Source organism: Panthera tigris, chromosome D2, assembly GCF_018350195.1.
Source record: "Panthera tigris isolate Pti1 chromosome D2, P.tigris_Pti1_mat1.1, whole genome shotgun sequence".
NCBI lineage: Eukaryota > Metazoa > Chordata > Mammalia > Carnivora > Felidae > Panthera > Panthera tigris.
The window spans coordinates 77,437,564-77,452,832 of NC_056670.1; the positions used below are offsets into that span (position 1 = coordinate 77,437,564).

The 15,269-nt window shown below is 51.8% G+C and overlaps 1 protein-coding gene across 1 annotated transcript in view; it reads left to right on the forward strand.

Annotated features, from left to right (window-relative positions):
- The window catches only part of HTRA1 (HtrA serine peptidase 1), a 51,473-nt gene that overhangs the window by 17,821 nt on the left and 18,383 nt on the right, over positions 1-15,269 (forward strand). Inside the window, exons 2-3 of the mRNA XM_042960478.1 lie at positions 9,464-9,563; positions 9,928-10,132. Of these exons, the coding sequence (XP_042816412.1) occupies positions 9,464-9,563; positions 9,928-10,132 (305 nt within the window). The remainder of the gene's footprint in view (positions 1-9,463; positions 9,564-9,927; positions 10,133-15,269) is intronic.

The window sequence follows — 15,269 nt, forward strand, 5'->3', positions numbered from 1 at the left end:
CCGACGGACCCCACACCCGGGTTAACGCCCTGTGGCCACCGTCTTGGACTTCTCGATAATTCTGGAGCAAGGAGCCCCACGTCGCCTCTCCGGTCCTGAATGTAGGACAGGGCATTAAAATGCCCATGATTTGATCCATCTCCTCTTGCAACTGGTTTGAATTTTGGGAACATGCTGTTCCCTGTGAATAAAGGGGGATTCATTTCTTTTCCCTCGAATACACTGTGTTCTGTTTTCCAAATTAGCTCTACTTCTCGATTCTCTTGAGAAACTGGAAGGCGCGATTGTTCTTGTCGGAGGCCAAGGCTGGATTGTTAGTCCCGAGTTCTGGCCCTGAGCTCTCAGGCACGAAGTGGGAAGCCTTTTCCTACAGTCATGGGGCCGCAGGGGGCTGGAGGCCGAGGGAAGGGGCCGGCGCCTGGAAGGGAGGCTACGGCAGCAGAGCACAGGGGGAAGCTTCCCGCCCGTGCCACCTGCCAGCTCCCAGGACGTGAGCAACATGCTTCGCTTCTCGGCCTTACATCTCACATCCTTCATTTTTCCATCTTTCCGGAGACCGGGCATGGGATTCACCTTAGAGGCTTGCAGGAACATTTAGAGATAATGCTTGTTGAGTGCCTCGCATTCTGCTTGCACGTAGTAGATGCTTAGTAAATGGGTACTGGTATTATTCTCATTGGTGTTATTATTTTATTGCCAATATTGCGGGTTGGGTGGGACTGGCCCAGCTGTATGGGAGGAGAATGAGGATTCCAGGCAGGAAGGAAAATAGGGTGAGTGCAGGGGTCGGTGGGGTGGAGCGTAGTGGGCCCGGAGGCTGGTGAGAAGTTTGCAGCAGCGGAGGGTATATCTCAAGGGGTCCTGGGAGAGCGAGTTGGGGAATCAGGGCAGTGGGGAGCTGTGCTCGGGAGATGCAGACCAGCGTGGGGGTCCTGCCGGAAGTTCACACCCCCCAGGTGGTAACCGTCATTTCGGGGGCGACACTGAAAACGGGCCGGGCATGCCTGAATTAGAATGCAGAAATGGGATTCTGAGAAGTCTTAGGAGTGTGGGAGGAGGCGCTTGGGAGCCCCGAAATGCACCTGGGTGGTACGCAGGCTGAGAGCTGGGAGATGATAATGGCCTTGAGGGCAGGCTTTGTGGGCACTGTCCCGCTTTGGACTCCCCACCACCTGGACGAGGTGGTACTATCTTCAGGATGCAGAACGGGAGACTGAGGCTCGGACAGAGAGAAAGCCACTGCCGGAAGTTAACACGGCTGGAAGGGGCAGCATCAGGATTTGAGGCCAAGTCTGGCTCTGCAGTCATCCCGGCACTAACGGGAGCCTTGTGATCTTTCCCAGCGTTGCTGACGCTGCTAGGAATCTTCTGGGGCTGGAGCTCAGCCCGGCATCCCATCTATTCCCTGTAGGTGCGACCCGGAGCTGCCAGGCCAGATTGGGAAACCGTGGAGGCGAGAACAGGGTCAGGGCATCTGGGATCCATGCTGGGATTCCTGGAGCCAGGTCTGCGGTGGCAGCTGCCCACCGGGGCGGCCCCGGGGCTCTCCTGGGACTGCCAGGAGGGCTCCATTGGTCCTCCTAAAGCAGATGCCTCCCCTGCTAGCCATGGTGTCTGGACGGTGACCGGGAGTCCTGGTGACTGAGGCAGCACATCCTGCAGATGTAGCTCAAGGGTCCCCCACTCCTCGCCTTACACGGCGAGCCAGTCACGAGCTCCAGAAATCCAGGGAGCTGGGGAATGAGTGGGACTCAGGCCTGCTACTCGGTTAGGAGCTGGTCCTCCCACCTCCCCGCTGGCAGGTCTAGGTTGTATGGGACCTGAGACATAGACAATTCAGGGAACCTCTTTGAGAAAAAGAATTCAAGGGGTGCTTTGGATGGCTCAGCTGGTAAGCATCTGATTCTTAATTTCAACTCAGGTCATGATCTCACAGTTTGTGGGATCGAGCCCCACGTCGGGCTTTGTGCCGACAGCGCAGAGTCTGCTTGGGGTTCTCTCTCTCCCTCTGCCCCTCTTCAGCTTGTGCGTGCGTGTGCGTGCGTGTGTGCTCTAAAAGATTTAAAAAAATTTACAAAAGAAAGAAAAAGTTCAAAATTATAGGGTCTTGGATCACCTTTCATATGACAGTGAGTTTGTAATGTTTCCTATGGAGAGAATAGAATTCTTTATTGTTATTATTATTATTATTATTATTATTATTTTAAGTTTATTTATTTTGAGAGAGAGAGAGAAAGCACAAACAGGTGAGGGGCAGAGAGGAGGAGAGACAGAATCCCAAGCAGGCTCTGTGCCATCAGCATAGAGCCCGATGCAAGGCTTGATCTCAGCTCATACCCTGAGCTGAGATCGAATCTGCAGCTTACCTGGCTAAACCACCCAGGTGCCCTATTGTGATTATTATTAATTTAGTCTTTCCTCTGGCATGTTTCTCTGCTCCCATATACTTTCATACCCTGTACAACCTCTGGCCTGCACTAAGGAGCTGGCAGGAGGGAAGTATACGAGTTTGATCTTTTCCTCTTGCCCCACATCTAATCTTTACCAGACATTTTTGCCTTAAATAGGAACACACGCACGCTTTGATGTTTTTAAAGCACATGTCTAATTCGGTGCTAAATCTTCGGACAGGAGCATAGATAAAAGTCTACCTGTTGGTTCATAGCCCCCACATTGTGATTTTTCATTTTCACTGCAACACATTTTTCTTCACTGTGATCACGTATGTCAAAGTCTTAACCTAGTGCCTGGCACTTTTCAGCAAACACTTAATAATGGAAGTGTCTGTTATGCTAATTTTGATACTAATTAATGAAACTGAGCAGGCTGTGTGTATCTCTCTCTTCCCCCCTGTGTAGAAGTTTTTGAAAGTAGGTAAGTATTATCTGTAAAACCCCGGGGAAGATGGGGTTCAAGGAAGCAGCATTTACGGAGTTGTGTGTTTTCCTAGTAGTTTATACAGAGGAAAGAAAAATCATTTATTATCTTTGGATGAAATCCTGGCAGTTTTAAACTCATTGAATAATAGGAAATGTTGGCTGCTCTTAATGGGTCATTTGTTGTGTTAAACATTAGTAATGATAAATATTTATTAGGTAGATGGAAAGGCCTGTCCTGTAAAATGCTGTGACTCATTATTCTAATCCTAGTTATTCATAGTTTTTCAGTTTAAAGTGAAATATTTACCTATTATGTATTTAATATTTTTGATGCTATAATTGGTATTTAAAAAATTTTAATTTCCAACAGTATTTTAAAATTTTTTTAATGTTTTTATTTATTTTTGAGAGAGAGAGAACATGAGTGAGGGAGGGGCAGAGAGAGAGGGAGACACAGAACCCGAAGCAGGCTCCAGGCTCCAAGCTATCAGCACAGAGCCCTACGTAGGGCTTGAATTCACAGGCCATGAGGTCATGACCTGAGCTAAAGTCAGACACTCAGCTAACTGAGCCATCCAGGCGCCCCAATAGTTTATTGTTTTTTTTAAAAGATGTTCATGGGGCGCCTGGGTGGCTCAGTCGGTTGAGCGTCCGACTTCGGCTCAGGTCATGATCTCACAGTTCGTGGGTTCGAGCCCCGCATCGGGCTCTGTGCTGACAGCTCAGAGCCTGGAGCCTGTTTCAGATTCTGTGTCTCCCTCTCTCTCTGCCCCTCCCCTATTCGCGCTCTGTCTCTGTCTCAAGAATAAACAAACATTAGAAAAATTAAAAAAAAAAACTTAAAAAAGATGTTCATGACCTGAGCTGAAGTCAGACACTCAACTGACTGAGCCACCCAGGCACCCCAATGGTTTATTGTTTTTTTAAAAAATGTTTTATTTCTTTTAGAGAGCGAGCGAGAGAGAGCAGAGGCAGGGGAGGGGCAGAGAGAGAGAGAGACAGAATCTGAAGCGGCTCTAGGCTCTGAGCTGTCAGCACGGAGCCCGATGCAGGGCTCGAACCCGTGAACCACAATATCATGCCCTGAACTAAAGTCAGACGCTTCACCGACTGAGCCACCCAGGTGTCCCCGATAGTTTATTGTTAATACATAGAAATACGATTGTGTATATTGACCTGTGTTTGCTTGTGACATTGACAAACTCACTCCAGCAGGTGTACTTCAGATTCTTAAGCAATTTCCATATGGACTGTCGTGCCGTCTTCAAATAGTGGCAGTTTTAGGTTCTCCTTTCTAATCTCTATGCCTTTAATTTCTTTTTCTAGCTTGACTGTTCCAATTAGGACATCAATACAATACTGAATGGAAGACTGAATGGCCTTGTCTTGCTCCCAGTTTTAGAGAGAAAGCATGCAGTCTTTCACCATTGAGAATGATGTTGGTTTCAGGTTTTTTTTATTAATCCCTTTTATCAGGTCAAGGAAGTTCTCTTTCTAGTTTGCTGAGTGTTTTTGTCACGAGTGGGCGTTCAGTTTTGTCCCATCTTTTTGCAACTGTTGGGATACTCGCTTGAGTTTTCTTAGTATCACATTGATTAGTTTTCTGATGTTAAGTCTTATCGATCCTTTCTGGAACAAGCCCCGCCTGGTCACGATATATCATCCTTTTTGCTACCCTTTGTGCGGGTTAGCCTTGTACGCTGGGGAGCACAGGTCAACATCCAGGCCAGAAACATTGGCCTGCCACACAACTTGCCCTTGATCTCTGCCTCTGCAGCGGTGGCCGTGATGGCCCTGGGAGGAGGAATTTCCAGGACCCGAACAAATTCGCTGAGGTGGGGAGCCTGGTTCTGTGGACACCCTCACGTCTCCCCTTAACTTCTCTGCTGTACCGCCGAGGCGTGTGGTGTTCACACCTGTCCAGAGCTGTCTCCTGAGCACCTTTACCGTAAAAAGAGCAGCACTGTTTATTTTTATTTTTAAACTCGACACTGCGACTCGGCCAAACACTTCATATACAGTAGCTCATACACTTGGCCTCAGAACCGCACTGAGGCAGGTTTATTGTAACCCCATTTTCTGGACAAGGGGGATGAGACTTGGAGGAGTGAGATGACATACCGAAGGTCACACAGCAGGTAACTGCTGTGCCGAGCGCTGTGCAGAGCTCAACTCTGCTGAGACCACAGCCTGGGCTCTTAGCCATTTTCCCCAGGCTTAGTGGCCTGGACGCCCCGGCCCTCCATCCGTCTAAAATCACCTAGATTGTGGCAGAGCCAGCCGGGGTCCACCTCGGGGAATTCTCCACCTCGGGTGACCCCTCTGGAAGGAAGACAGTTGGCTGGCAGTTGAGATGTGAGCAGGTGAGCCAGCCAGGGTTTGGAACGACCAGGGGGCCGTGCCAGCCTCCTCTAGTTTGATGCACAGCCTTTGACATGGAGCGGGACTCTGACCCTGAGCCATGCTGGTCTTAGAGACATTTCCATTCCTCGTTCTGAAATAGCATTTTGAGAAGCCAAACACTTCTTCTCTGGTTTCACATTTTGCCCATCTTTGAACAATCAGTTGATGTTCCTTATGATCATTGTTTCTGCTCTATTTCATTTTCCCGCTGATGCGGGTCCCCTTGGTGATGGCGGGGGGCGGGCGGGGGGGCACTGGTGGTTTTCTCATCAAAGCTTCACAAGTAAGCCTTGTCAGTTGGGCTCTTCATTATGGTCCGTCCTCCCGCTTTTCCTCCTTTCTGAGTACTCATGTGCAGAGTTTGGAGAGTCCTGTGCCCGGCCTCAAATTCCACAAGTTCTTTATCTTGCCATAGCACGTTGGGGTGAGAGGGAGAGACGGGGATTAGATCACAGAATGTTGGAACTGGGCTGGATGGACTTTGCAGCTCATTCTAGAGGCAGTCGGCCCCATTTCACAGATGGGGAAATGAAGGCCACCCAGAAGATGGGATGGGCCCTGGGCCTTCTAAGTGCCCAGGCCTGTGTCCTCGCTGATCTCCCATGTTGTTTTTCTGGAATGCACCGTGCCCGGAGCCACTTTGTCTAGTTTATGTGACAAAGCAGCTGGCTCTCACAGGACCTGGAAAAACCCATGTTCATTTTTACCCCTGATGCAGCCAAATTCTCCCATGCCTACTCTGGGAAGTCAGAAAGAGGAAGTGAATTAAGGATCCTTGCTGGTAAGACTCTTGTGATTGAGAGGGTCCCTGAAACGCCATGCTGACCTGGAGGTTGCTGGCCTTTTGGCGTTAAACCTCCTTTTGGCCTTTCCCAGGAAGCTGGCCTGAGGAGGCCCAGATGCGTTTGTTTACAGCTGTCTCTGGGTGATGGTCGCCAGGTTCTGTGGTCAGAAGGAATGTTTCTGTCCCCTTATTTATATCTCCCTTGAGAGCCCTTGGGGAGACAGACCAATCAATTAACCGCCACTACCTGGAAACCTGGGAGATGGCGGATATGTCTGGGGCTGGTATTAAGAAGAAAAGTTGTAGGGGTGCCGGGGTGGCTCAGTCAGTTGAGCGTCGGACGTCGGCTCGGGTCATGATCTCACGGTTCTTGAGTTTGAGCCCCGCATCGGGCTGTCTGCTGTCGCGGTGAAGCCTGCTTCGGATCCTCTGTCTCCCGCTCTCCCTGCCTGCCCCCTGCTCGCGCATGCTCTCTCTCTCTCAAAGCTAAACATTTTTTTAAAAAAGAAAAAGTTGTAGATTTGCCCATATTTCCCCATTATTTATACTCTGTATTAAGAACACGTAGTGTCGGGGCACCTGGGTGGCTCAGTCGGTTAAGCGTCCGACTTCGGCTCAGGTCGTGATCTCGTGGTCCGTGAGTTCGAGCCCCACATCGGTCTCTGTGTTGACAGCTCAGAACCTGGAGCCTGCTTCGGATTCTGTGTCTCCCTCTCTCTGACCCTCCCCCCATTCATGCTCTGTCTCTGTCTCAAAAATAAATAAATGTTAAAAAAAAAAGAACATGTAGTGTCTGTGGAGAAGTCATTTAAGGTCTGTGAGCCTCAGTTTCCCTAAATATAATATGGGAACAATACTTGATTTTCCTCGCCCTTAGGGAGGCAGGGGGAATAAAAGTAGGGTACTGCATGAAGGGGCTTTAAAAGCAAAAATGATAAAATGATGCTACCACGAACTTGTTGAATTAGTTTTCCTTATCTGGTGGGTGCAGACCTTCTGACCTTAGAAAATCCAGCTGTGCAAAAAGAGAGTGGATTCCAGCCCTGGAGTAAAGCAGCTCAGAGCCCGGCAGCCCGGCCACAGAGGGGCCCTTTGCTCATCGATGGTCTCTCACTTCTCAGAGGGGAAGCGTGGGAGAGGCAGGCTGGTCCCCTCGATGTCCCGGGGCCCAGCGGTATTGAGTTGCATTGCTGAGGTCTCTGGGGGGGACACGCAGCCGTGGGTTCAGCACAGTCTGTACAGGGAGCCACCGGGGAAACCTGTGGAGACGAAACTCTGAGAGCCACAGGCACTGGCAAGGCTCACAGCTTTCACTGCCGGCCCGGAGCCTGGGAGGCGGCTGCAGCCCTTACTCACGGGGAGGGAGGCGTGTGGGCGTGTGAGTCTCTGTGTGTGTGTATAAGTATGTGTATGTGTGTGCACATATATATGTGTATGTGAGTGTATGTGCAAATGTGGGTGAGTGTATGTATGTTAAGAGTGTGCATATACGTGAGTGTATGTGTGTGGGAGTGTGTATATGTGTGCACGTATATGCACGTATATGCGAGTGGGTGTGAGAGTATACGGGCATACGTGGGTTTGTATGAGAGACGGAGTCTGTGCGTGAATGTCTGAGTGTGCATGTGTATGTGCGGGCTCATGGGTATGAGTGTGTACCTGTGGGTGTGTTTGTGTGCACCTCTGTGCATGTGTGTTGGGAGTGGGGCACACAGGCCCTATCTTGGGTTAGTGACGGACGGTTTTGCAGGCCAGTGGTTTCTTTTTAAAATTTTTTTTTTAACATTTATTTATTTTTGAGACAGAGAGAGACAGAGCATGAATGGGGGAGGGTCAGAGAGAGAGGGAGACACAGAATCCGAAACAGGCTCCAGGCTCCGAGCTGTCAGCACAGAGCCCGACGCGGGGCTCGAACTCACGGACCGTGAGATCGTGACCTGAGCCGAAGTCGTTTGCTCAACTGTCTGAGCCCCCCAGGCGCCCCCAGTGGTTTCTTTTTAAGCTGCAGGGTGGTTTGTGAATCCCGCTGAGTGAGCTGTGACAGGGAGTGACAGGTGAGGGGGACAGATCCGTGCTTCTTAGACCATCTGTGGCAAAGGAACAGATTTCTTTTCCTTTCATTCCCTATCCATCATGGATCAATTAAAGTGAATTCCTACCAAAATGTCGTAAAAAGGACACAAAATATAAGCCTCAGTTTAAAATGTTTGGATGCGCCAGACGGAAGGTTACCGCTGTAAGGGCTCCTGCAGATTGCCTGTCAGTGTCTGCATGGGACCGAGGGGCCATGACGCCGGCAGGGCCACTGGTCCCTGGAGCCTGCTTTGTGTCGCATTGGGCTAGGCGACTGGCCCGAGGGAGGCGTGGAGAGAGCCAGGAAGGGGTTCTTTGCGGCAGACTAGCCTAGAACCGCCCTGGTCCGTGAGGGCAGAGAGACATGTCGAGGGATATCAGCAGGTGGCATGAATTTGGGGCCAGAGCAGCAGGCTCAGGGAATAACTTCCTGGGGCTACCCTGCCTCTGTCACCACCCATGCTAGCAGGACGGGTGTCCTGGGACCTGAGTCTCTAGCAGCTCCTTTCTGCACCAGATGCCATGGTGTTGGCAGAAACCAACTTTCTGGCCTTGCTGGGTGAGAGCCCTACACTGGGATGTGGGATCGCTTTGTCTGAAAGTAGCTTTGAAATGGGGGCTCGCTAATTACAGGGTGTATGTTTATATAGAAATTGCGGTCGTTTGATTTCTCTCTCTTTCTTTTCCCCCCAACAGTATCAAGGCACTTCTTGTGCCTTCTGGCCTGGGATGTCCCAGGGTGTTGGAAGAAACCAGGCATAATGGAAAGTTGCTCTGGGGACAGACGGTGGCCTCTGTTCACCTTGTGGTATCAGTGGGAAAGACAGGATCTGTGCCTTTGCCTTAATGCCTTTTCATGATAGTGTTTTCAGTCTATGATGTCTAATGGGCATCTCCTCCAAAGCAACCTCAGCCCTCCCCTCGGTGGTGGCGATGTGCTGGGAAGGGCTGGCAGGGCTGTGGCGGAGGGTGGCGCCGGGACGGTGACCCTGCGTGCCACGGCCTTTGCAGGGGGGCCGCTAGGAGGTCCAGGTATCGGCTGGTGCCTCTGGCTCAGCATTTTTGTAGCGAAGCTGTTGGAAGGAAAGAAGCAGAACAAAGAGGTGCTCTGTGATGGGTGTTGCTTCTTACCTAAGTGGACGTTTCCTTGAGAGCCACAAGGATCTTTGCAAAGGAGCTCAGGGCTGGGGTCTTATCCTCGCTTGTCCAGGTTTCCAAAGGCCCCGGGCATATATTTTGGCTCCTTCTCACCCATGCCTTCCCCAGGAACCCACAGCACAGAGCAACAAGGTCCTGAAGCGCCCCGTCTTTGCTTTGTTCCCAGGGCAGGAAGACCCCAACAGTTTGCGCCATAAATACAACTTCATCGCCGATGTGGTGGAGAAGATCGCTCCTGCTGTGGTTCACATCGAGTTGTTCCGCAAGTAAAGAGGGCCTTCTTGTTTTCCCACGACCTCTGATGCTCCCACCGAGATGCACTGCCGTTAGCAAAGCATCAGAGCTATCTCTGAGGCACTTGGATTTGTCCAAGTGCCATTGACTATATTCCTACGGGAAGATAATGTTTCTCCCTTAGTGGGCTTTCCCTTTTGACTCTTTAAAGCTACATTCTTGACCCGCCTAGAGGAGTTAAGAACCTCTAGTGCTGAAGAGAGCCCCTAAGAATATTTTGTAAGTGGAGTTTTTTGGAGCTCGCAAAAGTCAGTAGCCTTCCATTGTTTTGAATGTTAAATAGACCGTTGATTGTAAGGTGTTTCAGGCTTAACCGGGTTCTCCTCTGGGTTCTAGGCTTCCTTTTTCTAAGAGGGAGGTGCCAGTGGCCAGTGGGTCTGGCTTTATCGTGTCCGAAGATGGACTGATCGTGACAAACGCCCACGTGGTGACCAACAAGCATCGGGTCAAGGTTGAGCTGAAAAATGGTGCCACCTACGAAGCCAAAATCAAGGATGTGGATGAAAAGGCAGACATTGCACTTATCAAAATTGACCACGAGGTAAGTGCGCTCCCCATCTGCAGAACTCAGTTCCCAGGTCGGAAACCTGGGAGCGTTTAAGAGATGCTGGGAGTATGGCCTGGGCTGGGCGAGCAAAGGGGGCTCACGGAAGCTTCTTTAATAAGCAGACTATAAGATCAGAGTTTTAAAAAATAGAAGCTGACATTTTTATAAAAGAAAGCAACAGGTTTATAAAGACATTAGTAGGTAAGCAGTGAACCTTGAGGCTCCCTTGCATTCCTGACCTCCAGGCAACTATTGTTACAGATTTGTTTTCATTTGTGCATTTCAGCAGCTTTGAAAACAAACCAGGTCTCCCAGATTGGTTTTTTTTCAGGGTTACTAGAAGTGTTTTAAAACAATGCTCCATTCTTAAAAAAGTTTTGGAAACCTTGAATTAAAGCAGCGCTGATGGATTTCTTCCTTACAGAACTTCTCAGAACTTTTAATATGCTCACGGGCACAGGAGTCTCCCCCAAAAGGGTGTATACTCCGAATGATAATCATCTGAGCTTAGGACTTTTTTTTTTTTTTTTTTTTTTTTTTTTTTTTTGGCAAAACTGAGACATAGTGAGCTCAGTCTGGGAAATGCTGTGTTTGAAAGCGGTTTGCTCTCTATTTATTCTCCTTGCCGTCGTTTTTGCCCTGTTGATTTGTCTGCCAAGTCTTCCTACCTGAAATCAAACCCAGGTCTTAGGGGCCATCACCAATTCCCGCTTGATGGTGTGTTGGTGGGGAGGCTTGGTTTGCTCTGTGGTGTGTGCAGTGAGATTGCATTTTCTGGTTGCTTCGTGCCCTTGTGATCTTGCAGACTTCATAGGGAAGGGAGACTCTGGGGAGGCTGGAATCCTGTTGTTGGCCCAGGAAAAGGTCCTAGACTGAGAGCCAGGAGGGGTCTTTTTTCCCACCTCTTTACCCACCTTTGCCTGGTTGTGGGCTCTGAAGGCAGACCAGTGGAGTATGACACAGGCCGTTTGTTGTCTGTGCTGTTTCTCCGGCTCCGTGCCTGGTGGCCTTTAGCAAAGTCTCGATTGGATATTATTTCTATTAGGTAGCTGTGGAATTTCTAGCAACATCTCTCTTTGAAGATGTGTTTATTCGTCACGATACAATCATAATAACTTCTACTCAGTGAGCTCCAGTGCCGATCCAGCCTCTGCCTTCATGCATAACTTCCACCTAATGAACAAGATAGCTGTATCATCCCCGTTTTATAGTGGAAGAAACAGGAAATAACCTGCCGGAAGTCACACAGCTATGCTGCCGTGAAACTAACCTTCCAAGCCAAGCCAGGCTCCTGACCCTCAACTGCCCAAGGCCGTGGCCTTTACCGAAAGAATGGAACCCAGCCTTTTGGGGGAGACCAGATGGCTGGGCTTCAGATAGCCCATGGGTAGGCTGGCACTTCCCTATTTAGGAACGTGCTGCTCGAAAGGTGTGCAGGATGTGGTAGTCTCATCGGAAGGAGGCTGGCCAGAATAGCACATCCTGTGGCCACAGGCAAGACTTTTTAGCCCCCCCCCCCCCAAGCTCCTGGAAGGCAGCCAGCAGTCGGGGCTCTCTGCAGGCAGGGTGCTGGCCCAGATGCTAAGTGAGCTGCCGCCGCTGAGTAATTTTGTGTTTGGAATGCGTGGGCACATAATGTGCCTCTGGCCAGGGGGATATTCTTTTCAGATTTTGAGCCAAGGTGGAGACTGTATCCTTGTGTCATCCCTGACATGTCCAGGCAGGACGTGAAACATCTCAACAGACCAGCTTTGCGGTGTTTCTGACCCAGCCCTTGCAGTGCCCCCCCCCACCCCCCTCCCCCCGTCGGGGGTCCGGCCCTTCGACCGGCAGCACAGTTTGCCATGTGTTTCCAGCTCAAGAGAAAGGTGCTTACAATTTAAAAGCTGAGCCAAATGTGGCTCTTTAAAAAGGAATCGGAAATGAATGGATATTAAATTGCAGACACCCACACAAGAGACTCGCTTCCACTTACTAAACTGCTTTTTTTATTTTTTGCTGATAGGAGTGGGAAGCGGGGAGAGTAAAACCATCTCTTCAGCTCTTTCCCTTTTGTTCCCGTAGTTTGATGATTGATTCTTTAGGAGGGGTCAGAGACTGACTTGGAAGGAGGCTCAATTTGGAAGGAGCCTCTCCTCTGGGCAAACCCAAATCCGCCCCAGCGCACGATTTAATAACCTGCAGGCTGTGGATGGGATGTGAGTTTGCACTGAGTCATTCTCAGGAATAGCAGAAGAGAAGAAAGCCAGTGCGAAAACTCAGAGCAAGGAGGAACAGAATCGGCAAAAACTGGGCCTGAGGATCGAACATCATTCCAAATGGTGCCTCGGGGGACTGTGGCCCAGCTGCCCCCGGGGCTGTTTCCTAATAACCCAATGAAATTGATGTGATGTCCCGCCAAGTATGTGGGCTGGGTAGCTAACTTGGTGGCTCATGACCCGGGGCCATTTCTTACTCGGCGTCCGCCCCACCCCCCCATCATGATTTCTTTTGGAGGCTCTCCATGACTTTAAACAGCTCTTGTCCTTCCTGAGTGTGGTATTCTCAACACTTTTAAGGAATAGAAATTACCATGGACATCTGTTGTCATGCCCCTTGTCATCTATCTGGCCGCCATCTCCTGGGAACAGCAGCTAGCATCTTCTTTGGGCTCTGCTTCTCCCCCGTTGGGCAGTCTTGGTGGGACCGTCTGTCACGGTACCCCCCCCCCCGTGGCCCCGTTAGATCAAGCAGGCCCTCCCCTCAGGGGTGCACCTGTCTGTCACCCTCACAAAAACTGCAGGGGCCACGCGGGTGGAGCCCCTGCTGCTGAGACCCCCAGGCACTGTCTGAGTTCCAGCCTTCTCTGAGCCCAGTCTGTCTACTTTTGCTTCCATTCTTCGAGCTCCCCTCGCATCTCCAGTGAACCCCCTTTGGCTTGAGATTGCCAGCGACATGTCTGGGCTGGCGACCAAGGAGCTCTGTTTTTGCTTCTCACGGCTGAGAAGACACATGTGCGCTCACTTTCCCTGCTGAGTTTGGAGACGGGAGAACTTTCGGAAGAAGGCTCGCCAGCAGCCGCGTGGCCCGGTCTGTCCCCCTGCCCCCCACCCCCTAAGCTGGGGGAGGAGGGTCACCCCCCCCTCCCCCAGGCCCATTCTGTGCTTCTGTCCTAGGTTTTGCACCTCCTCTTTCCTGGGGCCAGCAGTGGCCTGGGGAGGGAGCGCCAGCTGCAGGAAGTTGGGACAGCGGGTGCATGCAAACATTTTAATAGAAAGCAGCTTTGAGGGCAGACTAGCTCGGCTTCGGATACAAACTGTTTCCAAGTGTGTTTAACATGACACTGGCCGTGTTTGCAGAACATTTAAACATTTCATCCCCAGGCAGCATTTTGTCCGTGCAGTCTCCTCTCTGAGCGGTTCCGAAAGAGAGAGAGAGTGGGGTGGAGAGAGAGGCCGAGAAGGAGAGGGGGTAGGTATAGATAGAGGCAGAGGTAGAAAGAGAGCAATGTGGTTTCTCTAGGCCAGACTCCAGGGCAGAAACCCTGGGGATGCGTTGAGGGGAAATCTCCTTTCGTTACAGCGGTTTTCCAGCCGGGTTGACGAAACACCAGGCGAGAAAGCACACGCCTCCCTCGCTGGTTCTGACTTTCGGACCGTGTGCTGTGTCCCCTTGATGCATTTCCCAGTGCTCTTCCGAAGAGAGCTAAGCTCCTTTCCCGGGGCCTCGGAGGCCTGGCCTAATGGGGCGCGCCTCCTCCCAACCTCATCTCCCCCCTCGGCCCGCCCACCACCCACTCTACTTAGCCTCTTTCACACCAGTGCTGTTTCTACCCGGTGGGGGGGGGGTCTTGGCCGTGCCTCCCCCCGCACCCCGGGGTATCTCCCTGCACCTCCTCCAGAGCTGGCCTTCCCATCTCTTTGGGGCTCCTGCCAATTTCTGCCCGAGACAGCCCTTCCCCGACCCACGACCCGAGGGGGTGCCCACATCCCAACCCCCAACTTGTCACTCTGAGGACAGTCACGCATCACTGTTCATACCCCCCCGCCAGCTGCTCCTCTCCTTAGCATAATTTACCATTGCCTTATTTGTTGATTTAAGTTTTTCCTCTCCGGCGGGAGCGTGAGGGACACGCCTGTCACACTCACATGTCAGGTCGTATGTGCTGGGCACCCGTGTCCCAGTACGAATCTAAGTGCCCTCTGCTCCGAGGAATGCCAGAGCAGGGAGGCACAGGGCTCCCGTGGTGGCCTGTGTCCCACTGTCAGATGAGGGTGTGATGGCCCATGCTCCCCCCCACCCTCCTCAGCCAGTGCTCATCGGATCCCGAGGCCCGTCTGCTTTGGACGGACACCCGGCTTTGCCTGGGCTCCCGCAGCTCTGTGGTCTTTGGTAACTCAACGCGCTGCTGAGGCAGTTAGGTTTCCTGTGGGCGCTTTCCCCTGACGCCAACAACCCGGGAAATATGTGGAAGCGGCTAGGTTGGGGCTTGGGAGGTGTTTTTCTTCCCTCGCCCCCAGGCCCACGTCCGTCCCCGGCCACGTTGGGGCCGGTTGCCGCCTACAGGCCAGACTCGTTTGAAGTGGCCCAAGAGGAGGACTTCTGGGCAGGGAGGGGCTGCTTGGTTTTCAGAGGGTCGTTTTGCTGCTGAGCCGGCCACTGGGGCAGGAAGAGCTGCCAGCTCTGAGCCTGTGCAGCTCGGGACAGGGGTCCCTCGGGGTCGAGGGCCCCGGGCCTTCCCCGCACGGGTCCCAGTGGCCGCTCAGCAGGCTCTGTCTTCTCCAGGCCCGTGTCTCAAGATTTGGCCCGGTGCGTGGCGACGAATCCGCCCCGAGGAGGGCCCAAGGGGGCCCCGGGACCGTGGCGAGGGCCGGGGGTGGTGTGGTGCCAGGCATGACTCATGCCCGCCCACCAGCCAGCTCTCCTCAGGCAGCCTGATCGTCAGAAGGCGCTGACTAAGCCTTGCGAGCCGTCCGAGAGTGAATCAGATAACTCGGGGCCTGGACTGGCATGGCCTCCCATCTTTTGGAGCCCGTCCCTCGCCCTCGTAAAGCGACTGGGAGCCTGGGCTGTGGATCGCACCACCATAGCTACCCTCTTATTTTGTTTCTGTGTTTTTCCCTTTTGGATTCTTTCCCCCACTCCCTCCGTG